Genomic DNA, 26,385 nt, shown 5'->3' with positions numbered 1-26,385 from the left:
CTGGATTCAAGCAAGAGAACAGTCGATAGTAAGCACAACAGTAAGTGGTGGATGTGCTTGATCCGAAGACTAGGCATACAATATGGTTACAAGAGGAACTGCAGGAATGCTGCTCATTGCCTTCTTAAGAGGTGGCATCAATGGAAGTCAGTGACACTGTAACCAGATACCAAAAACATAAACAAGTACTCATGGAGTCTACAAGCCAGGGGTGACTTGCTGACAGGTCAGAATACCATTTCCCCACGGTCCACATGCAATTACATACATATATCCATACGTATTTCTTACTTTTAGAATCATAGTTCTTTGCTTGTAGATTCATCTAAAATTATGTGATATCTAGATATTTGAAAAATAACAGTTCTTGTATTTAAGTTATCTGTATTAAGAAACTTAATTTTGTTTGGATGATTGACTTTTAGATAGGAAAAGGAAAGTTTTTCATGCTGGAGGAGAGCATATCCTTGGTTGATGAGTCTGTGTGATCAAGCTTTAATTGTTTCCAGATATAATTTTAAGATGTGGGATCTTCTTCTGCTGCTCAGGCTGACAAAGGGACTGCTGAGAGCAGAAGCCAAAAAGACAAGGTTAAAGAATTGTATCACACTCAAACATGCCTCGGTTTCCTCACCTCCAACAGGAGATCAATAAAGCCTCCCCATCTCCAAGGACACTGGTGTGGATTAACTAATTAATGCCCAAATAGTGCTGAACAAAGACCCATCATTATTATTCGAGAAGCACAAAAATCCATCATCGGATTGTACCTTCCTGGCATCTGTTGCCTTGGTAACCAGATTTGCAGGTGCAACTACCATGTTTGGCACTGCATTCCAGGGTGTTCTCTTCCACACACTGACATTCCAAAGAACAGTTAGCTCCATAGGCTCCCCTGGGACAGGCTGCAAGCAGATTGAAGCAAACTGGTCACCTGAAAACCATGCTTTGTTTACTTGAAATTGTTAGTGCGTAGGCATGACAGTCTTTGGAGCCTGGTTATAAGGAGAATAAGGGGATCATCATGACTGCCAAAAAAATTGAGGGGACAAATGTCTTTCCAATCAGGCAATTCATTTGCTTTTTGGCAACTGGACACGAGCAGCGAAGCCTGAATTACTTAAAAGGCCGCAGTGATGCTGGGAGAGCGAATGCTTCTCAAATGCTTATTGCTGCCTGGACTTAATATTCTCCAAGGACTGCTTTGGCTGCCAGGCCCCCTCATCATCCCGCTGCAGCCTGGAGATGATGGACAAGCACTTATGTGAAGGTTGGCCATTGTCCTTACTCCCCCTCATTATATGGTAATCGGAAATAATTTTACATCGCACAGATTACACAAAGCTTCCATTGTGACAGTGATATTATCTTGCCCACTTCTGTGGCAAGAGCTGCTTGCCCTGTCTTCTTTATTCTCCTCAGGCCATTGAGTTTTAGAGATGATGCAATAAGGACTGAAATTCTAATTTGGAAACACCCTGCCCTAGTGTTTAGGATGGTATACCATAGTTCATGCACCCCCTTGCTTCCTCCTTCCCAGCCTGTCTTCTTAATTCTTAAAACAGCTCAATTCCCTTTCCAAAACATCTCTGACAATTACTTTGTTTCCCCATTATCAATATTCAAGAGTCTTCTTGAATGAAGTGTGTGTTAAGTTGCCCCTGGGCTCAGAGTCATCATTTGGTGTACCCTGGACAGGCTTTGCCCTGAAATGCCGCCTGCAGAAAATGCAGTGAGTTGTGGGGCTGCCCTAGGGATGGAAAGTGACGTAGTAGATAGAGTTCATTCATGTGGTGGTTATGATGGCTCAAAACAAATCCTAGTTCTGGTTGCCAGGGACAGGGAGAATAATTTTTGAAGCCAAACAGACAATCAACAGGGTCCTGTGGACTCTTCAAAATCTGTTCCAGTTTTGATAACAAGTGATCTTTTTATGACCTTCAAGTTCTATGAACAGCATCAGACTTCCCAAGTCTGTGGTCTGTCTTGTTCTAGACTCCTCTTTTTGTTCTAGAATACTTGCTTAGAAACCAGTTTGGAGAAAAAGAAAGAGTAGAAAGAATCTCTTTGGGTAATTCAACATCTGCTCAGGGCTTGTTAGGCATTGAGAAAAAAAACACCCAACACTCTGTATTTTGAAGTCCTAATTCTCAGCACTTTCTTCCTGAATACATCAAGGACATAATTTGTTAAGATGAGGTTGTTGTGAGATAGATGCATTTATAATCCAATCCACACAATAAGCTTACAGACTGACAGATTGGTCCAGAGGGCTGCTTGTTGTGAAAGCACCAATGATGGACACTACGATGCCACAGAAGGACCTACGTACAGGAGACAATTGGCCTGGGACAAGTCTAACACCATTAGAGGACAGGAAAATGATTGACACCTTGAAACTGAACTCTCAGGTCCCTGAACTGTCAGACAACAAATTTCTATTATAAAGCACTCAGTTTTTAGTACTTTGTGTGGCTAGAAGATATAATGGTTAATTATGGGACTTGAGGTCCTCAGAACTAGTCAAGTGACACCCATAAGTAAATCCGGAAGAACTAGGGTATGTGTATTCTTCATAAAGAGGGTAACATTCAAGATGCTAACAGGCATCAGCACCACCACCATCACTACTATCAGCAGTATGATGCTACAGCCTCCATCAGCAGCATTACTGCCACCACCACAAACAAAAAAATGCTTGGTGGTTTTCTTCCATGTCTTTATTCTTCACAGCTGGTAAATGAATTTAAATATGTGAGCCTGGAATTCAGATATTAGAATGTCAATTTGTTGCTGAATAATGAGTGCCAAACTCTTTGACCAGATGTACTGATTTAATTTTTGTGCTCAAACATCTGATATTGTCTTATGAAATATTCAAAAGTTATTGCTTCATATTGGATATATCTTGACACATTTCAGAGCCAACAACAAAAATGATACTATCCTTGTTTATAACCTTATTTTCCTCTCTAGGCATGATATTGTAGAACCTACCATCTGTACCTCTACTGTGTAGCTATTGACGGCTCTCTCCCTTGTCTTCTTCATTTAGCTACACCTATCTTTTCTCATAATCCACACTCAGTTTACTAAGAGGTATTAGCTTGGTCTCTTATTGGTATGATCATAATTTATTATGCTTTTTTTCCAGGGACATTTTTTTTCTTACATATGCAAGTCCTATGAGCATTCAACTAAGGATAAATTATAAACTACAGTAGGTCATGATACCTTGATAACAGCAGTAAGAATGGTAATATCTTCCTCAAGTACTCATTATGAACTCTCAATCCCTTTGGACAACACTAATTGAAAGTGGGATTTTAGTAACATTATTAGATGGGGAGGTAGTGTTTTATGTGTGATATTAGTGCTTTAGTAAGGAAGACTTAGAATATATTTGCTTGTCCCCCTAATAGGTGGATGCAGTAACTGGAAATGTCTAGGAACCACTATCCTAAGGCATTATACTTGAGAAGCTCTGTAGAACCCTCAGTTTCTAGAATTAAATATATTCACTTTTATAACCTATCCACTTTATGGTATTCTTTCAGAGCAGGTTAATCAGCCCCAAGACACCAATGTTCATTAGGAGAAAGCTTCAGAGGACCTAGCCTCTCCATAATAAGATGAGGGAAGACAATAGGGCAGGCTCAGGAAGGGCTGAGATTACTTCAGGTTCACAGATCTTAGCTTCAAGGTTGGAGAGAGATCTTTCAGTGTTACTCTAGGAAGAAACTGTAGAAACTTCAGCTGAACTTACAAACTCAGATATTTGGGGTGATTATGTCTTTTTGCATGCATGATCAGAATGCAAGCAGAAGGGCTGTGCTGGATTTTAAGGGTAATAGACAAAGAGACACAGTCCAGGTTCCTCTCACTTAACTCCTATAAAGGGTCAAGTGTTTACTGAAATGATCTCTAACAATTTTCACTTGAAACTTAAATATATAAAACATAAAAGTGAAAATATTTAAAATTTGGAAGTAGTTTTAATCATCAAAATACAGATTTTGTAACTTAAGGAGTCCAAAGAACAGAAAGAAATACTTGTGCATTTGAGTAGCTGAACTAAGTTTTTTCCCCTCTCCACCTTTGTTGAACTGACCCCACACTATTCTAAGCCACTGTGCTTAACAAAGGGAACAATCACAGCTGTTACTTACTAAGATGGCAGAATCTTCCATAACGCCCTAGGTCACACATGCAGGCACCATATACCCTGTGGCAATGAGCATTGTTAGCACAATGACATTTTCGTTTGCAGTTCTTCCCAAAGAACCCTTTCAGGCATCCTGCAGGGTATGGAAAGAAAGTAAAGATTAGCTTACAGGCAGAACTTTCTACAATCTTCCTTTATAAAATAGGAGTCGTGAGTACTTGCCCCTATCTGATGAGCTGAGGCAGTTGATGGTTGTTGAGGGAGAGACAGTAAATAACTCTCCTTTGGGGGAAATGGCCACTGGTAGGTTGTTCATGTACCCCAGAAGATGACCACACACTCGTGCACATATGGGTAACATTAAATGTATGCATTAGAAGACATGAAGTTGGGAGGGACAGAGGTAGGATATCCTGGGAGAGTTGCAGTGAGGGTCTAGTGCCTAATAGATATGATCAATATACATTGCATAAATGGATGAAAATAAAAGGAAACCTTTTTCACAGTCCTTTGAGAATTCCCTACAGTGTGTGTTGATTGTATTCATACCCTTTTTTGTAACTCTTCATAACTCTACCCTTCTTCCCTATATACTCAATTTTGTAGTTCTTTTTTCTTTTCTTTTAAAAACATCAAGTCTAATTTGTGATGCCCATGAATTCTTGGATGTGGGATCATCAAATGGACTTTGGTAGAACTACTGGAGTCCACAACCTTTACAACCATGATTCTCCTAGCAGTCATTAATTTCTACTAGTTTCTCCCTAGGGGCAGGACTTCACACCCACATCCTTTTCCATGCTGGGATTATATGTGGCTTGATCTTGTGTAAGTCTTGGACTTGCTGTCTCAATAACTGAGTTAATATGCACTGCTGCTTTGTGTCTGGAAGATTTCTTTGGAGTCATCTACCATCCCTGGCTTTTAATGATTAAATATATATCATATCTCATGTATATCATATACCATAAGATATATATTTTGAATATATAATATATTCAAATACATGTGAATATATGTTCATATAAGCTTTAAGAAAGTCGAGGTTTCAGTCACTAACTCATCTTGCAAATTGCTTATTGTATAAACACGAGGGCTTGAGTTCATTATCAGAAGTTGATTTTTGTATGTTTGAAGCCAACCTGGATTATGTAATAAATTCTAGGCCAGCTAGTTCTAGTGTGAGAACCTTTCTAAAACACAGCAAAACGAAAACCAAAACCTTATTGTTCAGGGTTGGTCTGATGCTGTTATGTATTCAAGTGCTAAATTCTGTAATAGAGGATCTGGTTGCCCCAAGATAAATGAACTCCCATGTATACCAGCTTCTGTTGTACAAACCTTGCTCCCCAGTTTAAAACTATTGATTAAATTTAAATGGCTATAGCCAATTACCGGATGGAACAGAGGTAGGTGGGTTTTCAGTTACCTGGCTGGGAGTCACAAGTAGGGACCAAGAGGGGAAAAGAAAACAAGAGAAAGTGAAGGAGGAAGAAGACAGAAGGAACAGTAGCTCTCCATTAGATAAGATGGACTAGGAGCGCATGCCCAAGCAAAATGGAGCCTGAGGGTAGGCTGGCAGAGCAGAAATAACCTGAGAAGACAAAAACAGGAAGCATTTGAGGAGCTCAGCTGGAAAGCAGCCAGTGTAGCATTAGAGAATGAGGTTAGGGGTCATCCCCCAGTAATTTCTCAAAAGCTAAATAAATAAGTCATAATCTGAGTCTCATTTATTTGTAAGCAAGCCAGGGATAGTTATAATTCAATTTATTTTACACCTTGTCTTAAAAACCACGGTACATAGCATACAGAGGAGTGACATTGCAGGTTGACTTCTGGTGTCTGCACACACTTACATAATGTATATTTGTAATCCATACAGAATCACACAGACACACAGGGAGCCAATGTTTTTACTCTGGTTAGGTGGAGGCTAATGGGGTATTTTGGTTTTATTTTCTTTTGTAAGTGCACAGTAATAATTCTGCACCATCTACTTGAAATCTTACTGTGGTCTGTTGTAGCCCTGTCTCCATGCCACTTCCCACCCTTAATGGGTCACAGATGGTGGATCCTGAGAGGGAGAGCGGTGTGGAGGGGTTGGGGGGGGGGAGGGAGACCTCAGTGATGATTACCCAGAGTTGATTACCCATGGGCAAGTGAGCTCGATGAGAACAGACCCTTGGGAAGCAGCTTCAGTAAGACAACTTAGTTAAACGGGAGAACAAAGGTTCTTGAAACATTTGGGAAGTGGGTAAGGGTCCACAGGGAGAGCATAAATCATTGACCAGGGCCAGGATGCTGAGCATGCCTAATATGCATACTGAGGACAGGGACTGCATCCTACTTTCAAAGCTATGTGACCTCCAAGGGGCAATAGTTGGGATGCAGGACAGCATGGGCCAGACTATGAGAGGATGGCGTGGGTAAGGGGAGGCCAGTATACAAGTTATTTCAACACTCTTGCTCCAGGCCTACTTCCAAGGGCTCCAAGCTTCCCCATCCCACAGCTTGTCAATTCCAGAAACTAAAAGCTCCAAACTGAGCACCTGACAGTGCTCATGCTCTAGAGAACTCATGCTCTCCATGTCTTGTTGCTTTTTCTGAGGTCCTTGACATTCCATACAGCTTTACATCCTTCTCTGGAATGCCCTTCCCCCACATTGCCTCCTCTCTGTTCTCTTTTTTACTATTTCATAAGTATCTCCTTGTCAGGGTCTGAATGGTACTATGGTCTTACATCCAACCATGCATCACTGTTTAATTTGCAATACATTGTCTCAATATTTGTAACCTATGTCTATCTTGAACCAGATCACAACTTCGGTAGGGTAGGGCTGGGATTGTTTTCCTGCCATCATTCCTGGCAGGGTTCATTGCAAACATTTGTCATATATGTACTTTTAAAATTAAGAAAACATTGCTCATAGGGATAAGAAATTGAATGGTAAGCAGGAGGATTTCTACACTCCAGAAAGGAAAGTATATTTGGTTTCCATGTTCTCATTGACTGTTCCTAATGGATTTTCCAGTGAAGTCTAGGAAAACTCTGGGTAATACTCTGCTAATTACATTTCTGTCTTCAGCAGCTGAGCTCTGCCAAACCAAAGGAGGAAATGTGGCCTCTTCATTGGTTTCCATGAAGAATCTCCACACAGTTGTCACTGGCATTTTATGAGATCTCCACCCACACTGTCTCTTCTCCCTTCCTCTCTTTCTCTGTTTTCAACCTCCCTTAGTTTTTTCACACTCGCCTCACTCTCCTCGTTTTGCTCTGTATAAAAGATAAGCTCTCCTTAGGTCCTACTTCTGGACCCACATTCATAAGCCCAACATTTTGTTGATACGAAAACAAGTCCTTTTCTTGTCTCAATATTCATCATGCTTGCATCACAGCCAGCCAGGTTTAGTAGTTACTGCTGTGTTGCTGTACAGAAGACCAAAGCAACTCATCAAAAAGACGTTTAACTGGGGGCTTGCTTACAGTTTCAGGAGGTGAATTGATTGGTATCATGGTGGGCAGTATTGTGGTAGACTGGTAGACAAGGCACTCTAGCCGTTGCTGAGAGCTTACGTTTTATCCTTTAAAGGGAGAGAGAGAGGATGATACCTGATCTGGCACGGACCATTGAAACCTCAAAGCCCACCCCAAGTGAACTCCTCCTCTAGCAAGGCCACATCTCTTATTTCTTCTTCAACAGTTCATCAACTAGGAGCCAAGTACTCAAATATATGAGCCCCTGGGGTTCATTCTCTTTCAATCCCACACCAAGTGTCTCTTATTTTGCCATGGTCAAAGCAACTTTATTCTTGTCCATGTAGACACAGCTTTTGAAGCCCTCATTTCTGTTTGAGCCCCTACTCCTCCAAACTCCCAAACTAGCAGTGGCTAATCTTATTGATAGGACATTCCTACCTTCTTCACAAGTCTTCCCATAAACACCTGGAGGGCATTGACACTGTCTAGTTTGAGGATCGCAGATGCCTCTGTTCTGACAATTGCAGTTGCCCGTGAACTCCTTTTTGTTAGCATCTGTAGAACAAAGTGTGAGTGAATTAGGAAAGGTCAATGTGTAATGGAACATCCTGTCCATCACAAAGGAGCCAGAAGGAGAGGTCAGAAGGAGAGATGATCTTTTGATGAGGATGGCTACCAAGTAATTCAATTATTAGTACCTTGCAGACCCAGTGTAAAACCCTGACATAGTCCTAGTTTCTATGATTTAATCACCCCTGGGGAAATTCCAGATGCTGCAGCTGGTGCAAATAATGATGACTAAAGAAATGCTAACAAGGTTCAAATATTTATGATCTTACTCCTTAAACTCTAATAATCCTCATGGTTTCAACACTACCCAGTCACATTTGCTGAATAACTATAAGCACCCTTAATGAGAAACAAACTGCATATTCTGTTCTGAAAAAATGAGGAAAAAATACAGGGGAAAAAATGTCATGTGTTAAAACCAGCAATGAACACAAGGAGAGTATTCCTGGGAACTTGGGGTCTAGCGTTCTCTTGGGGGCTCCCATGGTATTTTGCATTTTCAGAATTTGATGAAATTAAGTAAATGACAAATTTCCTGCTTTGTTGATTCTTTTAGAAGGGCCAGGTTTCAGAAATGTACACTGAAGAAATTGGGACTTTCTTTAACATGATAATTTCATTAGCTGTTTTAGTTGATATTTTACTATAAGTTTTATTCTCAAGCTACATTGATTTTGTGTCTTAGTTAGGGCTTCCATTACTGTGAAGAGAAATTATGACCACAACAACTTTTATAAAGGATAACATTTAAATGGGGTTGGCTTACAGTTTTAGAGGCTTAGTCTATTATCATCATGACTTAGGGCAGCATGCAGGCAGACACAGTACTGGAGGGGAAGCTGAGAGTTCTCCATCTTAATATACATACAGCAGAAGTGAACTGTGAATCACTAGGCAGGCTTGAGTTTTTGAGACTTCAAAGCCCACCTCTAATGGTGTACTTCCTCCAACAGAGCCACACCTACTCCAGCAAGGCCACATTTCCTAATAGTGCCACGCCCTAAGGATCTATGGGTGCTGCTTTTATTCAAGCCCCCATGTGACATCTATTTTAGTTAGCTTCAGATTCATCTTCTATTGTCCCAGTGCCTTTACTAGCAACCATTTCTTTCTTTCTCCTTTCTCTTCCTTCCTTGTTTTGTTCATTAAGAGAATGTCTAATGTACTCACTGTTGACCTTGAACTCAAAATGATTTTAAATTCTAATGTTCCTTCCTCTACCTCTTAAGTGCTGGGATTATAGCTCTATGCTGCTTGGTTTGTGTAATGTTAGTATTTGAAGTCACAGCCTTGTGAGTGCTAACTAAGCATTCTATTTACCTGGCTTATCCATCATTTTTTTCTCAATTTCATGCCCTAGGCTTCTATAGTAAAAGGGAAGGGGGAGCGAAAGAAAGAAAAGAGATAGATACTGGGGAGAGAACAATTGTTAATTTATGTGTAGTATAGAATTGTAATTTTTCCACATCTATAGAATGCATGGTTTAGAAAACAAAGAAAAAGAATTCACAGTTGCTTCCAATGTTCCTGGGTTATAGTATAAGATCTATGTAGAGTATCAATGGGGTTCCCTGCCCCCACAAAATGCAATGCAGTAAAACACAAGGATTTTCAAGATTTTTTATTAGAATAATATAGAAAAGAACTTAGAGACTAAATTGTTAACAGGAACATGTCCTGAATGAAGCTGGAAGACATGGAAGGCATCACACACTTTCCTGCTCACCAGCAGTCCATGCCTTTGGGCATCACCTTTCTCTTTCCTCTTCATAATCCAGCAGTGTTCAGTGATTTCAACATGGAATTTCTTTAAAAGAGGTGTAGTGATAAAAAGCCCTGATATTAAAATTAAATAATGCACTGTGATACTTAAATCTTTTCCTTATAATTTGTTGAACTAATTCCTGAGAAGTCTAAGTAGATATTTACATAGTTGACCACTGAAGATACTGGAATAATCATCCGCTCAGTGGGAAACTCCACAGTCCTGATTCCTACCCAGTCTATTTTTAATTTCCTTGGTTATAGTTTCAAATAACAATCATCTTTAAAGTATGTCATTTATATGAATTTTAAACAATATCCCACTTCGTTTCTACTAAAGAATCAGTTGAAATCTGTGAGATGGATTGGGTTGTTCTGTCTTCATTCTTAGTCTTGGCTTTCTGTAACAAACTTCCACTAAAGCTTGTGAGCACTCAGGCCATCTGTCAGGTAGTCCAAGGCTGAGGACATGGGTGTCTTGTTCTTTTATCTCCTGGCTCTTTGAATCTCTCAGTTTAAGATTCCTATCAGGGATGCTTTCTTCTGATGCCTCAGGAATAGTTTTATTTCTCATGCTACCATGACAAGGACCATGTGGTAAGGCCATACATGTATCTCAATGGGCTCGAATGATAAAGAAAATCTTTATACTGTATTATTCATATGATGTCATTATATCATTTTATAATATGGGATAAGTGAACTTATGGGTCAACATAACCGAAGGTCGCCGCCAAGATTTGTCCTCTCCAGAGTGGTGTGGCTGACATTTCAGTAGAGAGTAAATTACAACAAAGAAGAAGGGATTGGACCTGACTAAAGAGAACAATCTCTGAGGAAGAATGTCAACACAAGAGGGAGAGTGCTTCACATCTACTAGAATGCTCAATGCTTGCAGAGGACTGCAGAAGCATGTAAAGCATCATGTGACAGTCAGGAACAGATCTTCAGAGATCCTCACAATACAGAAGCCATTGAATTAAAAGTACAGAGTATGAAATGGCCAGTGGTTCAACTTCTGAGAAATAGCTAATTAGGCAAAGGCTATAATACTTTTTTTAAAAATGAGAAGGATTTATGAGAACCTGCTTTTAGACGGCTCCCCATGACTAAGTATACATCTTATGTACAGAAAGTAGGCTGCCTAAAAGGCCAAGAGAGGCAGAGAACTTGATCACTAGGATTCTTAGGGAACATCCTAAAGCCCTGAAGGAGTCATGCTGACCAAAGATGGCGCCATGTTGGCTTGGATCCTATGCCTGAGCCACACCGCATAGAACATATCTCTGCCCTTTTTTTCTTACACATAGGGAAATAAAGGAAAAATCTGCTCACACCATCTTCCAGATAATCATGAAGATGCATATTTTAAGTACATGAGAAAGTTAAAAAGAGAGAAAGACTCCATGCATTTTATTTTATCATGTGAAAATTTCAACTCCTAAAAGCTGTCTTCATTTAAAACACAAATGAAATGATATTTGGATGGCATCATATTTAAATTTTTGATAGTTTCTCTTGAGAGACTTATATAAAAAGATGAAACCATCACTATTGGCTATGTTTGCGTAAATTTTTAGATAGGGAAGTGGCGTAAACAACAGAAGTAAGACCAGTTAAAGAATTTTGATTTTTGAAATTTTATGCAAATAAACTGTACTTTGTAATCCAAACATTTCCTGGCTTTTCCACTTGGAGTAGCTGGTCAGGTGCTGGTGCTTTATTCAAGTGCAGGGTTTTCATAAGATCAGCCTTATCAGGGGCCTTTATTAGTTTCTATGTTGTATGTGTTAGCAGGATTTGGAGCATTGCCTTCCCCTGAAAATATACATTCTCCCCACACTGTTATATATTCAGTTTACAAGCACAAGCATTCATTAGCACTCTTTATATACAATAAACATCTTATAATCTCCACTGGACAGTTGATCAGTAAGTCTTGGGGTGCTTTTGTTGAGGAGAACTCACCCACAGGAGCTTGCTGGCCTTCCCCAGTTCCTAGGCTATTGCTTTCATTGCATGTAAGGCCAGTCCATCCTGCTGGGCAGAAGCACCCACTCTTTCCTTCTTGGCATCTTCCTCCATTCATGCAATCTTCACAGCTCAAGCTGCAAGCCAGACCAAAGGTGCCATCTAAACAGACTGCCATGAGAAACAAGGTTAGCTGGCTCCTGGCTACATGTGTAACCAAAGTTAAACAAAATTATTAATCCCAAATAAAATCAGATCAGATGTCTTTACAAAAAAAATTCAGAAAAGGACATTAGCAAAGAGATAGCTTTCAACATAGAACAGTTTTTATTTTTGTCACTTATGGCATTAGATTATTGTCCCATCTAAAAAGGGCTACAAAAGAACAATAAGTCAGGCCTGATTGATTTCAGGATAGGGGCGATAGTCCATGCTTGCTAATGCTTTCCTTTTTTACATATGTGTTTCTATACACAGGTTTTTAGAGTGAATTTTTATTGAAATGTAACATTCATGTGTAATGATGCAGACATCTCAAATATACCCTTCAATAGCCCACAAACTCAGATCAAGTTAGAGCACACTACCTGCCATCTAAAATGTCAAAGCTATTAGTCTCATAAATAAAAGACTATCGTAATTTCTGGTACCACACTTTTCTTTTCTGAATGATTTATAAATAGAATTGTAGAGTGAGCACTTTGGCAGTCAGGTTTCTTTTGTCAATATGTTTGCAGGATTCTTCCGCACCCTGTGCACAAATCATCTGTGTCTGTATAGTTTCCTATTTCTTACTGAAGTGCAATAAATTAATTTCTCCATTCTTTTCTTGATGGAGATCATCCTAACCTGAATAAGAATAGAACATTTTTTTTACTTAGTTGTTTGCACTTGAGCTCATGCTTTGTCACTTTGGTGTGGGAGAGGGTGAACATGGGATCTCGCTGCTCTTGGCAGTGCTGATTGATTTCTGGGGCCTCACTGCTCTATAGAGTGCACAACTGTGCTCCTGAGCACGTGCCTTGTGCCTGTCTTACTTTCTTACCAGCTGTCTGCAGGAATTCACATCTTATGAATTGGCAAATGATTGCAGGAAAGAGAGGATTCCTTTCTTTCGAAACCCGGTCAAATGATTTCAGTCTGTGTTTGGGGCTCTCAACTATATTTATACTGATTTTAAATAGGTAAAGCAGCAGAGATCTACTAATGAAATATTTAAATGTTTCTTCTTTATGTGGGAGCATGTATAGACACATTTATAAATGAATCATAATACAAGTATATTAGTGCTGGTTTCTCTTTTATTTTTATATTTATTTATTTATTTATTTATTTATTTATTTATTTATTTAGATGCATGTGTGTATGTGTGCACATGCCATGACACATGTGTAATCACATGTTAGGGGGCAGCTGTTGGGAGGGATTTATCTCCTGGTCCTATATTTGAACTCAGGATGTCAGGATTGGTAGCAGGTTCTTTACTCAATGAACCATCAGCACACCCTGTGTCTTTATTATATAAAAATGGAAGTCAAGAGATGACAAATTTGATAGGAAGGTCTGCAAAACTGAAGACTTTGGTCCTATTTGGTCCTACTAAACCTCCCATTCCAAGATTTGATCACATTAACCATTTGTAATGGTTTGTATATGCTTGGCCTAGGGAGTGGCACTATTAGGAGGTATGGTATTGTTGGAGTAGGTGTGTCACTGTGGGCATGAGTTTTAAGACTCTCATCCTAGCTGCATGGAAGACAATCTTTTCCTGTTTGCCTTTGGAACAAGATGTAGAACTCTCAGTTCCTCCAATACCATGCCTGCCGGGATGTTCCCACATAGATGATTATATTCTGAAACTGTAAACCAGTCCCTATTAAATGTTGTCCTCATAAGAGTTGCCTTGGTTATGATGTCTGCTTGCAGCAGTAAAACCGTAACTAAGACATGATTATAACAAGCTGGAAGTATCTAATGATGTCTGGTGATGAGAGCAATGAGTGAATCCGTACTCACCAACTCTGTGCAAGGCTGTCAGCCCCTGGACCTCTCCTGCTTCCTGACTGGCATCATCATTGTCTTCATCTTCATATGAAGCAGCCAGAGAAGGATCAAGATAAGGGAATGGCTGAGGTGGGCTCTGAACCAGATGGCCTGGAAACCTCAGGATGTCTATTTCCTCCTCTTCCTCCTCTAACTGCTCATCATCTAAAGCTAAGTCCAGAGAGGGAGAGAGAGAGAGAGAATAAGTTTCAGCAGTGTAGTAGAAGGAAAAAGCAAGCAAGCTTTGACAGATAGGGAGAGTCTGAACAGCCAAGGAAGATGACTAGTGTGCAAAGAGCTTTGAGCAGGCTTTTCAAAGGCCTTTGTAACAATAGCCAGATGCTGCCAGCATGGGGTTGAATTACAGTAGACAGAATACAAGGGAAATAAAATAAGACTGGAAGGGGGGAAACAAGGTTAGAGGAAGTCAGGAAGGAGAAAAGGAATGAGTCAGAGAGAAAGACAGGAGAAAAGTAATGGAAAGTGGGGAGAAAAGGAGAGAGAAGAAGGAAGGGGAGAGGGAAGGAAGGATGGCGCAAGAGAACAGTAAAAGGGAGAGAGATGGAGAGAGAGAGAGAGAGAGAGAGAGAGAGAGAGAGAGAGAGAGAGAGAGAGAGAGCGCTGAATGAGGGAGGGAGGGGTGTGAAGGCTCCTCTCCAGAATGCTGAAGAGCAGGGAGTGGAAGAAGTTAGGAAGGACTTGGCACAACCCCTTGATGGGGACAGGGTCTCCCATCACTTCTGATTCTGTATCCTTCTCCACAGGCACAGTCCTATGTCCCCATGGAGTTGATGCCCAGCTGGCCACAATCCACACTGACATCCCAACACTCATCCACATCTGGGGAGAATCTGCCCTCTGTGGCACTATGTGACCTTCATTAGCCAGTAGCAGCACTCTGCCACACAGAAAGCGCTCCTGAGTATCTGGTACATCTACCTAATGACTTCCCTTCTTTCTTTTGCAAGTTTACTGAAGACTGACTACATAAACCGAGGCTTTCTGATGCCTTGTTTGTGTAGCTTAAATGAAGAACATAAAAACTTAAATTCAATGGTTCCAAGCTGTGCCTTCTTCTGTTTGCAACAATGTACTAACTTCTCAACTCAAGTATGCGACTAAATGTTTACTTTTTTTTCATAATTCCATCAAGGGTCTGGAGAACTTTTGACATCGAAGAGTGCTAATTAGACTCGTCTAATGTACCTGATTTATGACTGAATCTAGACTCAGATAGACTCGCTGGGTGTGTTAGAGACCCAGAAGGTCCAGGAATGAAGCCACCCTTCAGCTTCACTTCAGATGGTGCACACCTTACCACTGTGGATGTGTACAAGTCTGTGCATTTCTGCCGTGCAATCATATCTTGGCTTACTCTGCTTAGGAGCAGATGGTGCATAAAATGCAGCTTTTGTTGGCCCTGTTAATTGGATGGAAATGGTGATATACTCCACCGTGTTTAGTATATATAGATAGCACACTGTGTTTTTCTTTGGCTTGTAGTAGTTAAAAACCTGGCTACCATCACAATTCAGGATTTGTTTCTTTAAGCAATAAAACTCTACTTTCTCAGTGACATTAATGTCATATATTTGACCTGCCACTGGACTAAATTGATCTTTGTACATGTTTTTAGAAAATGTTTTAATAATAATAATAGCAAAATTTTAAAATCAATTATATTTTGAGGTACATTTTTGCTTTTAATTATTTTTAAGTTAGCATACAAAGCAGTTGATTTTACTATGGTGTGTTTATCCACATGTGCCATTCAATTATTTTCTCACTCTTACCTTCTCCTATTGCCCTATCCTACCCCTTTGTCCCTACTTTTAATACCTTCCTGCTCTAGAATCTGCCCATCACTCTCTAGCCACTCCCACTATACCATATAATCTCTCCCACCACACCCTGTAGCCACACCCCTCACACCCTTTAGCCATTCCCAGTACACCTCTAGCCACTCCCCTCATACCCTGTAGCCACTTCCAGCATACTTCTTTTTTTTTATACGATATATTTTTTATTTACATTTCGAATGATTTCCCCTTTTCTAGCCCCTCACTCCCCAAAAGTCCCATAAGCCCCCTTCTCTCCCCCTGTCCTCCCACACACCCCTTCCCACTTCCCCGTTCTGGTTTTGCCAAATACTGCTTCACTGAGTCTTTCCAGAACCAGGGGCCACTCCTTTCTTCTTGTACCTCATTTGATGTGTGGATTATGTTTTGGGTATTCCAGTTTTCTAGGTTAATATCCACTTATTAGTGAGTGCATACCATGATTCACCTTTTGAGTCAGGGTTACCTCACTTAGTATGATGTTCTCTAGCTCCATCCATTTGCCTAAGAATTTCATGAATTCATTGTTTCTAATGGCTGAATAGTATTCCATTGTGTAGATATACCACATTTTTTGCATCCACTCTTCTGTTGAGGGATACCTGGGTTCTTTCCAGCATCTGGCAATTATAAATAGGGCTGCTATGAACATAGTAGAGCATGTATCCTTATTACATAGTGGGGAATCCTCTGGGTATATGCCCAGGAGTGGTATAGCAGGATCTTCTGGCAGTGAGGTGCCCAGTTTTCGGAGGAATCGCCAGCCTGATTTCCAGAGTGGTTGTACCAATTTGCAACCCCACCAGCAGTGGAGGAGTGTTCCTCTTTCTCCACACCCTCTCAAACACCTGCTGTCTCCTGAATTTTTAATTTTAGCCATTCTGACTGGTGTAAGGTGAAATCTCAGGGTTGTTTTGATTTGCATTTCCCTAATGACTAATGAAGTTGAGCATTTTTTAAGATGCTTCTCCGCCATCTGAAGTTCTTCAGGTGAGAATTCTTTGTTTAACTCTGTTTCCCAGTTTTTAATAGGGTTGTTTGGTTTTCTGGAGTCTAACTTCTTGAGTTCTTTATATATATTGGATATTAGCCCTCTATCTGATGTAGGATTGGTGAAAATCTTTTCCCAATTTGTTGGTTGCTGATTTGTCCTCTTGATGGTGTCCTTTGTCTTACAGAAGGAGTTCTAGCAACTCCCACCACACCCTCTAAAAACTCCCACTTACCTTGTCACTCTTCCCCCTTGTTGTCTCCTTTCTACCTCTAAGGGACAAATAAAAATAAATTTTGATAATTTACATGAAAAATAAATGTGGCAACTGTGTTTCTTCTGGATCCTATTTATTTCACTCCATATAAATAACTCCTAGTTATACATATTTTTCTGAAAATGGCTTGATTTCATCTTTCTTTAGAGATGAAATTCTATTGTGTGTGTGTGAGAGAGAGTGTGTGTGTGTATGTGTGTGTATGTATATATATGTATGTATATTTATCCATTCTTCTGCCTATGGATATATCTAGGCATGTTCTGTATCTTGGTTACTGTGATCAATGGAGCAATGAATATGTGTGGAGGAATGTTGGTTCGTTGGCTTGTCCTTTGCAGTCCATACAGGGTGGTGGGGCTCTGTTACATGGTAGTTCTAACTCCAGAATTTGGAGAATCCTCCTCTGTGACTTCTAGAAAGGCTCTGTAACTTTACATCTCACCAGCATACATGAGGTCCTTCCTTGAGGTCTTTCCTTGTCCTCAGCACTATTTTTAATGACAGCCATGAGACTTAGATGAGATGGAAGTTAAGAGTAATTTTAATGTGTATTTTCTTGGTGGCTAAGCACATTAAACACAAATATTTAGGCTATTTGTATTTGTTCTTTTGAGCGCTAATAACTATTAAGTTCATTGAGCTATTTACATGGATATGTTGATTTTTTTAAAAAAATGTTCAGCTATTATATATTGTAGATATTAATCTACTCTGTGATGTGTGATGGCAGCTGCATTTTTCTGCTCTTTAAATTGTCTTTCCACTTAGTGATTTCTTTTCCTTTTCTGTGAAGAAGTAATTTGAATTTGTTTTAATCATCTAATTTGTAAATTATTGGGATTTTTTTCCCTTGGTGCTGGAGTCCACTGAAGAAGGTCTTTCTTATATCTCTGTCTCAAAGTGTTTTAACTATAGTTTCTGCTAGCAGTTTCAGGTTTCTCGTGACTCATTAAGACATGTGGACCACTTTGAACTGAGTTTTGTCCAGGGAGAGAGAGAGAAATGAATTTCTTTTCACTTTCTTTTCACTACAAATGAATATATGATTTCCAAGGCATTTGTTGAAGTCCACCTGTACCATAGTTTCAGCGCTGGCTGGTACAGACAACTGTATCCTAGGAGTTCAGTTGCCAGCATGTCCAGCAGAAATAGTAAGCTACAGGTTCAGTGAATGAACCAGTGAGAAAACTCACAAATATTTTGGAGAAACACTTGAGAGAGACACTGATATCAATCTCTGGCTTCAACATGTACTCGACTGGCTGTACCCATCTCTCTCTCTCTCTCTCTCTCTCTCTCTCTCTCTCTCTCTCTCTCTGCATCACTCAGCCAATAGTCTCCAGGTATTTATATGGTTTCTCAAAGAAGGTACTTTCAATTAGGAAAGTAAAAGAATTAATAAGTTTTTAGATGGAAGTAGACGAGCAAAAGATAGCTAGGAAAGAACCCATCAAGTTCAATGCATCGATCAGAAAAACCCTGATGGTAATAGAAGAGAGAAAAAGAGAACAAACAATAATCCAACTAACAAGAAAAACAAAAAATAAAACAATAAATTGGTAGTTTCTTCCATTATAAACGTAAAAGTAAATGACTTCAGCTAAAGAATAGTTGCAGAACGGTTGAGTCTATTAAGTTCCAGCTATCTATTTTTTTCCCAGAAATATACCTGGTGTATAACAGTTTCCTCTAATATTGAAACATTCCATCTTTCAGGGGAAGCTCCCTATTCAGCAGGAAGATAAACAACTCAAAAAGACTAAGTTTGTCCCTGAAACTGATCAGATTCACTAGGCCCCTCCCTGCCAGAGTAAGCAATAAAAATGGAAAGCCCCTCTTCATAGAGTGAAGCTCAGTTGCAAAGAAGACTCTGAACTGACACCAGCTGTCCAGAAGCAGAAACCAGCACAGCTGACTAGAGGACGTTTACACAAGAGTCACTGAAAAAGGATGTTCTTCAACCTGTTGAGCTGTCTGCAGGACATGGAGTGCGCTCCAATATTCTCAGCTTCTATGAGCTGTCATAAATGTTGGGGTGGGCTTTGGTGAAGCAGATATCTTTGAGTCATTCCTGCTACTGTAAATAACCTCTCACCCATACTAATGTATGTAAACCCATGGTCCACCTATGATGGACTCTGGTGGTATCCGTACTTCAGCCTTTCATGGGCTCCCTAGCTGGGGTGAGTAGACATATGTGTAGTGTCTCCCCAGAAAATGTTTTGTCACATAAGAACATATTATTGACATAGGCTGAGGGTCAAATGATAGAATTCAATTTATGAAGTAAATGAAAGGCAAAACCAAGTTAGTATAGCTATTCTAAGAGCTGATAACACAGGCTTCAAACCAGTGTTAGATAAAGGTCACATATTAAAATGAGCAATTTACCAAGAAAATGCAGAAATTATAAATAAATATACCCTAAGCACTTTGGCCCTCATTGTCATAAAATGAACACAAATGCGAATTTTTAAATTACCTAAGTCCTGATGCAGTGGTGCTAGCTAACTTTAGCATCCTAACCATGTGTTTAGAGAAGTTATCCAAACTAAAGATGAACAAAGAAACTTCACTGTTAAACTACAATGTAGATCAAATGGACTTAACAGATATCTATAGGATATTCTATTCAGTAGGTATAGAGTAAACATTCTAAGTAGCTCACAGAAATTCTCCAAAATAGACCACATTATATTCTACTAACTCATTCCTAACAAACACAAAATAACTGAAATAACTTATCATCACTTATCATATCACAGTTGAATAGAACTGGAAACCAACAGCAAGAAAAACTACTATTTGTAGATAACACATAAATACTTGGGGAACTGAACAGTGCACTCTAATGTGACTTTTTGAAGGAAACCACAGGATGGACTTACAGGAACTATTAACCTCTCTGTCTGTCTCTCTGTCTCTGTCTCTGTCTGTCACTGTCTGTCTGTCTGCCTGCCTGCACCTCTCTCTCTCTCTCTCTCTCTCTCTCTCTCTCTCTCTCTCTCTCTCTCTCTCTCTCGTGTGTGTTTGTCTCTCTCTGCTTCTCCCTTGTGTCTGTGTGTATCTGTTTGTGTGTCTATGTGTGTGTCTGTGTGTGTCTATGTGTGTGTCTCTATGTGTGTATTTGTGGTATATGTGCATCAATGTGTGCATCTCTGTGTGTGCTCATGTTTTTAAAGGCAGAGAGTCAACATCAGTGTCTTCCTTGATCACTTGCCACCTTATTGTTTGAGGCAAGGGCTTTTACCTAACCTCATCAGTCAAGCTGACTGAGTTTGTGACCAAATCTCAGGGATAAGTGGGTGTTGGGATACCATTAACTATTTATACTCACTATTTTAAGTTCCCCTTTATTAAGAAAAATGTAAGCTATTCTCAAAAGCTCCTAGAAGAGCGCAAATTTTAACAATATAGAAATTTGTGAGATGACACATCTAAAGGTGGCCTTGGCTTTGTTAATATGTGAGAAATTCTGCTGCAGATTTTCACTCTTATGACAAGATAATTCTCTCATTGGATTCCTCTTGAAAGTGACTTTCAGCAACCAACTTTGTAATTGTGGTCCAGAATGCTAGAAATGACTTATTAGTCGTATGTTGCCCATGCCCTCACCTCTTTCCTGCATACATACCTGTGAAAAGCATTATGGGCCAAGGAACATTATATTAACTAAGTGCCTTTAGTGGAGTGGTAATCTAGGTCAAACATCATGCTAGCACTTTACTTTTATTATAAACTTTCCTTAATTTACTCCCTAATTCTATTGCTGTCTTCATTTCAGTGATGAAGATCTCTGGTTCTCCAATGTTCGAGCCACTGAGGGCCACATGCCATCACAGAGTGCAAAAACAGAAATCCACATTTCTTCAGCATGACAAAACACTTCCAAATTCCCACCCACAGACTGCACATCACATCAGTTGTTCCAGGAAATCTCAGGAATTTACCATCACATCCACAACCATCCGGACTGATCTGAAATCCTTCCCCACAGCTGCACTCATAGCCTCCTAAGTAGTTGATGCAGAGCTGGGCACAGCAGGCTTCTCCGCTCTCGCATTCATCAAAGTCTGAAGGGCAGAGGACATTTGTGTTACTGCAGGAAAACAGAATTCAACAAAGCTGCTGAAGCTCCCTCCCAGAAGCCTCGCTTCTAAATGAAAAGTCTTTGATTAACCATTTCCCACTACTCTGGTCCACATAGTACAGATACTGAAGAAATGATCACACAAAATAATGATACCTACTCTGGGTTCACGTCTCTTTCAAGCTCTTTGCATGTCTGTTATTTATTTTAAAGGAATGTAAATAATCTTCAAATGCATTTATAAGTATATGAAAAGAGAGATCTCCCTACTTTTCCAGTTTGAAAAGCAATCTGACTGAATAAACAGAACCCGAAGAACAAAAAGACAGGATTGAGAGGGAAGAGCCAAAGAATTCCATTTAGTAGCTTTTGACAGCTGCAGAGAGAAGATAATTCTAAACTCCATAATGGTTTTCTACTTCAAGATCTGAGATCAAAGAGTGTTTCCAAGTCAACATCCCCCTTGCACTCAACTAGGGAGAGAGGTGGGAACGGAAAGGAAATAGGCATACTTACTTCACATAGTGTATATTAAAATCTGGAGTATTCTAGAGTGTTTTCTTAAACCTGGCAGTGACACATGCCATGGGATGGGTGAGATTTGTGGGGTTTTGTTACAGCTGTGAAGTCATTCCCCTGGAAGGTCCTGTCAGATGAGCAGTTGTGTATATAGCACTATCATTCCAGAATTCTGCAGTCATGAATGGCTGCTCTTAAGATATATCTGGCCTACACAAAATCAAAAGGCTCCAATGGCTGTCGAGTTGAAACTATTCAGCCAAACAGCAATGTACTTGGCCCAAGTTTTGAAGGGTCAGTCTAAGCAAAATAGTGAAAGAGTCCCAACAGACGCTATTTTCTTCTGCTCTGGGCAGCAGAGGATTTCCTGGTGAAGGTGTTGGCTTTCTGCCCTGGCTCAACTCAAGCCTCTGTGTGTTGAGCTGTTAGCCTGGGTGGCTGTCACTGCTGAGCTTACAGAATCCTATCGCTCCAGGACTACACAGGTACAAAGAGGTCAATGTCTCAATTAACCTTGGAAGAGTCAGTAGACTCAAGGAAATGAAGACAAGAGACTGGAAGGAAAGGAAATGCAGTCAGTCAGTCAAGGCGAGGGGTCAGCAGAAACTATCTAAATGAAGGTCATCTGGGCACAATGCTTTCTTTCTCCTGCAAAATGTCCCAAGGAGCTCTGCTCAGAAAATGGCAGATACTAGTTTTTGTCATATTAAGCTTTTCTCTGGCCTTAAGAGTAAACAATGTGAACACAGAAGATGCAAAACAAAAGATGAGTTAGTTTTATTTCTTGTAAGATGTTAGTGTCTGTGATTTTTTTTTTAAATTTCAGATATTTTCAATTCCTTTTTGATTTAAAAATAGGCCTTCTTACTGACATACACACATATATGTTCTCAACTAGCAATGGATACAGGTTCCTCCCATAATACTGAAAATATGTCTGATTGCTACTGTTTGAGTTTATTTTATATCATCTTGCCGTTTACAGAGCTCTGGGAAGATTTCTTAGCTTTCTCTTGCACACTGACTTCAGTTTAAAAGCTTAGCACAAACATACTGCTTCTACAGTACAAGTCATGTGGATGTGGGTATGCTGTTCACACATGCCATCTACATGGGTATTGGTGTACATGCATGTCATGTGGATATGGTATACATGCATACCATGCGTGTGTATGGTGTACACACATGCCATGTGTGGGTGTGGCATTCATGCAGGCCACGTGTGGGTATGGTATACATGCAGGCCATGTGTCTTAGTTAGGGTTTTACTGCTGTGGACAAATACCAAGGCAACTCTTATATGGACAATATTTAATTGGGACTGGATTACAGGTTCAGAGACTCAGTCCTTTATCATCAAGGTGGGAGCATAGCAGCATCTAGGCAGGCATGGTACAGGAGGAGCCAAGAGCTCTACATCTTCATCTGAAGGCTGCTATGAGGAAACTAACTTCCAGGCAGCTAGGATGAAGGTATTAAAGCTCACATATACAGTGACACACCTACTCCAACAACTCCATACCTCTAAATAGTGCCACTCCCTGAGCCAAGCATATACAAACCATCACACCATGTGTGGGTATGGGTGTACATGTATGGCATGTGTGGGTATGGGTGTACATACATGTCATGTGGATATGATGTACATGCATTCCATGTGTGGGCATGGTTATACATGCATGTTATGTGTGAGTATGGTGTACATGCATGCCATGTGTGGGCATTGGTATGCATACATGTCATGTGTGAGTATGGTATACATGCAAGTTATGTGTGGGTATGGTGTATGTGCATGCCATGTGTGGGTATGGGTGTACATGAATGTCATGTATTGGTATGGTGTACATGCATGCAATGTGTGGGTATGGATATGTATGTCATCTGTGAATATGGGTGTACATGTCATGTGTGTGAGGAGTGCACATGTATGTCATGGGGGAGAGTATACATATATCATGAGTCTTCCTCAATGCCCTCCCCTCTTTGTTCTATAAAAGGGTTTTTCATTTGCTTGATCAGCTGGCCAGCAAGCCAGAAGTATTCTCTTGTTCCAGCTCTGAGTTCTGGTATTACAGGTCCAGCTTTTTCTGTGGGTTCTGGGGATCAGAATTCAGGCTTTCAAACTCACAGACCAAGGAGCTCACTGCTTACATCCTCTCTCAAGTCTTTTCTAGGCAACACTGCCACTTCAACCTTTATACCACCTGATTTCTAAATGTCTTTATTTCCTTTCATATCCCTGATAAAGTCGGTGCCTGTCTAGCTCCTCTTGTGATCACACTTGACGGAATGCAGTAGAACAGCAGTGATGGAATGAACTGCTCATCAGGAAAATGTAGCCCTGGTCAAAACTAGAAGACTCACAGTACTGAGGTGAACATTTTGTATCCACTCAGCTCTGAAAATCCTCAGGCTGAAAAAGCCCATCCTCTGTACACAGTCACTGAATAAAACTCCTAAAGTAAGACATACTCCCTAGAAACTAGCCATGTGTATAATTTGGAATTCCTTACTGAGGGCAGACAACCACTTTTTATATGATTGTCACTCCAAGGCCACTTTACACAGCTGTCCAGGTTTCAGGATGAGGCCTCTGCACTTGGGCAAGGTTACCCACTGATGTGTTAGCTGCATTGTCTTCATCTTTTGTACATTGTCATCTTAAAAAAAATACTTTATCTTAACATATGATAGAACTCAGGGTTGGTTCTACAAAAGTAACCAGTAACAAGTAGAGCTACCTTCTCGTGGTCAATGTAGATTGTTGCCTTTGCCCTACTGATTATCTGGTCTTCAGAAATAAGCATTTTTATTGTTTAAATGAAAATGAAGCAAAATGAACCATAAGCGGTGTAACATTGCCTTGTTGACTGCTGAAATCTCATAAATATGCAGTTTTCTGCATTTTGACCCTGGCAGATGCTATACTTTTTTGTAGCTGTAAATAAGAAAAGTTTCTTGAATTGTACTTTTCAAACACTAAAGATATGAAAGGTAACACACACATACACACACATACATACATATGAAGAGAGAGAGGGAGAGAGAGAGAGAGAGAGAGAGACAGAGAGAGAGAGAGAGAGAGAGAGAGAGAGAGACAGAATCAGAGACAGAGACAGAGAGACAGAGAGACAGAAAGAGACAGAGAGAAACAAAAAGAGAGAGAGAGAAGGCCATGTGGTGGTTGATCATGTCTTTAATCACAGCACTTGGGATTACAGGCAGACAGATATCTGGGTTCAATGCCAGCCTCATCTATATAGAGAGTTCCAGGACAGCCAGGGCTACACAGAGAAACTCTGTCCCTCAACCCCTACAAAAATCAGCCAACCAACTGAATGAATGAATGAATGAATGAATGAAAAACATTTTCAGTTTTCTCTATTTAGTACTCATATAAAGAACAAAATGAGAAGGGAAAAAGGAAGAAAAGAAGGAAGGAAGGGAGCAAGGAAGAAGCGCTAAGTGAGGAAGAAAGAAAAACATAAATCTCATAAATTTAAAAATTAATAAGACAGAAAATATTTTTCATTGCAATAGACTAAAGGAACGCAATTGGTTCTGATATGCTGAACACCATAGACTTCCATACAGTAGTGTGGAGGACATTATTGGATCAAGAAACATATGCAATGACATTGTTTAGGTTTAATGATGTGGTGAGAGCAGAATACCACGCATTCCATGTGATTCACTCTCTTATAATGCTGAAGCACAAAACAAAATAATGGGACAGGTGATTCAATCACCACTCTCAGTGCTCTGAACTATCTCCCATCGTGTTGCATAAGTAGTGAAAAGGGAGTTCTTTTGAATTCACACTATCACTTTAAAAAGAGGAAGCACATGGTATCGGTTAATAAAATCAGTAAACACCGTATTTCTGCCCAGGATGAAGAGGCATCAATATTGAAGAGAGAGTTTCAGAGGCAGAGCAGGGCAGTGCTCCTCCCTCACTGATTAGCAGAGACACACTGGGAGATCTCCATGCAGTATGCTTCAATGGGGGAAGGGCAAATTGGGAGCACTCCCCTCAGTGTTGCAAGTGATACAACTGACAGTAATGGCTATGTGGTTAAGAACATGTGTGGCTCTTGTGGTAAAAGCAAGTACTCTTCACAGCAACTGTATTAGGCAGCTTACACTCACTAGAAAGTCTAGTTCCAGGGCATCTAATTCTCTCTTCTCAACTTAGAATTCACTTGTACTCTCATGGACACAGAAATACACATAAACACAAGAGAATGGGTTTGACATGGGATGTCTAAAGTCATTATCTTTTACACTTTTCTTTTAGTAAAAGTTGCCATTACCCAACTGAATATTCATCCAAATCATTACCAAACTGAAAGACAATGGACATGATCTCATTTCTGCTTGAGGTAGGTAGACGTGGGACGCATAATTAGGTCTAATGTTGGCATAAAAATTTAATAGTTTAGATAGACCTTAGAATATATTTTTCTGAAACAATCATTTTTATTTACATAGAGTTAATAACCCCACATACTTCATTAAAAGTGTTTCAATCTCCTTAATTTCAAGGTAAATATGCAAGTATTTGCTTGTCTTTGATACGTATCAGTAGTCAGAGATACAGTTAAAAACATCTCTCACTCTCAGGGGTGTGGCTCATGATGTAGCAATGTGTCTTAGCATGAAAGTGCTAAACGGGT

The 26,385-nt window shown here is 40.0% G+C and overlaps 1 protein-coding gene across 1 annotated transcript in view; it reads right to left on the bottom strand.

Moving 5' to 3' along the window:
• Nucleotides 1–756: 756 nt before the first annotated feature.
• The window catches only part of LOC127683721 (EGF-like and EMI domain-containing protein 1), a 625,358-nt gene continuing 599,729 nt past the window's right edge, over nt 757–26,385 (bottom strand). The window contains 5 exon segments of the mRNA XM_052180974.1: nt 757–905; nt 4,170–4,298; nt 11,946–12,119; nt 13,965–14,162; nt 21,051–21,173. Coding sequence (XP_052036934.1) covers nt 757–905; nt 4,170–4,298; nt 11,946–12,119; nt 13,965–14,162; nt 21,051–21,173 — 773 coding nt within the window.

Source organism: Apodemus sylvaticus, chromosome 4 (assembly GCF_947179515.1).
Source record: "Apodemus sylvaticus chromosome 4, mApoSyl1.1, whole genome shotgun sequence".
Classification (NCBI taxonomy): Eukaryota; Metazoa; Chordata; class Mammalia; order Rodentia; family Muridae; genus Apodemus; species Apodemus sylvaticus.
The sequence above is the reverse complement of the archived record's forward strand: the minus strand, read 5'-3'. Positions and strand labels throughout refer to the sequence as shown.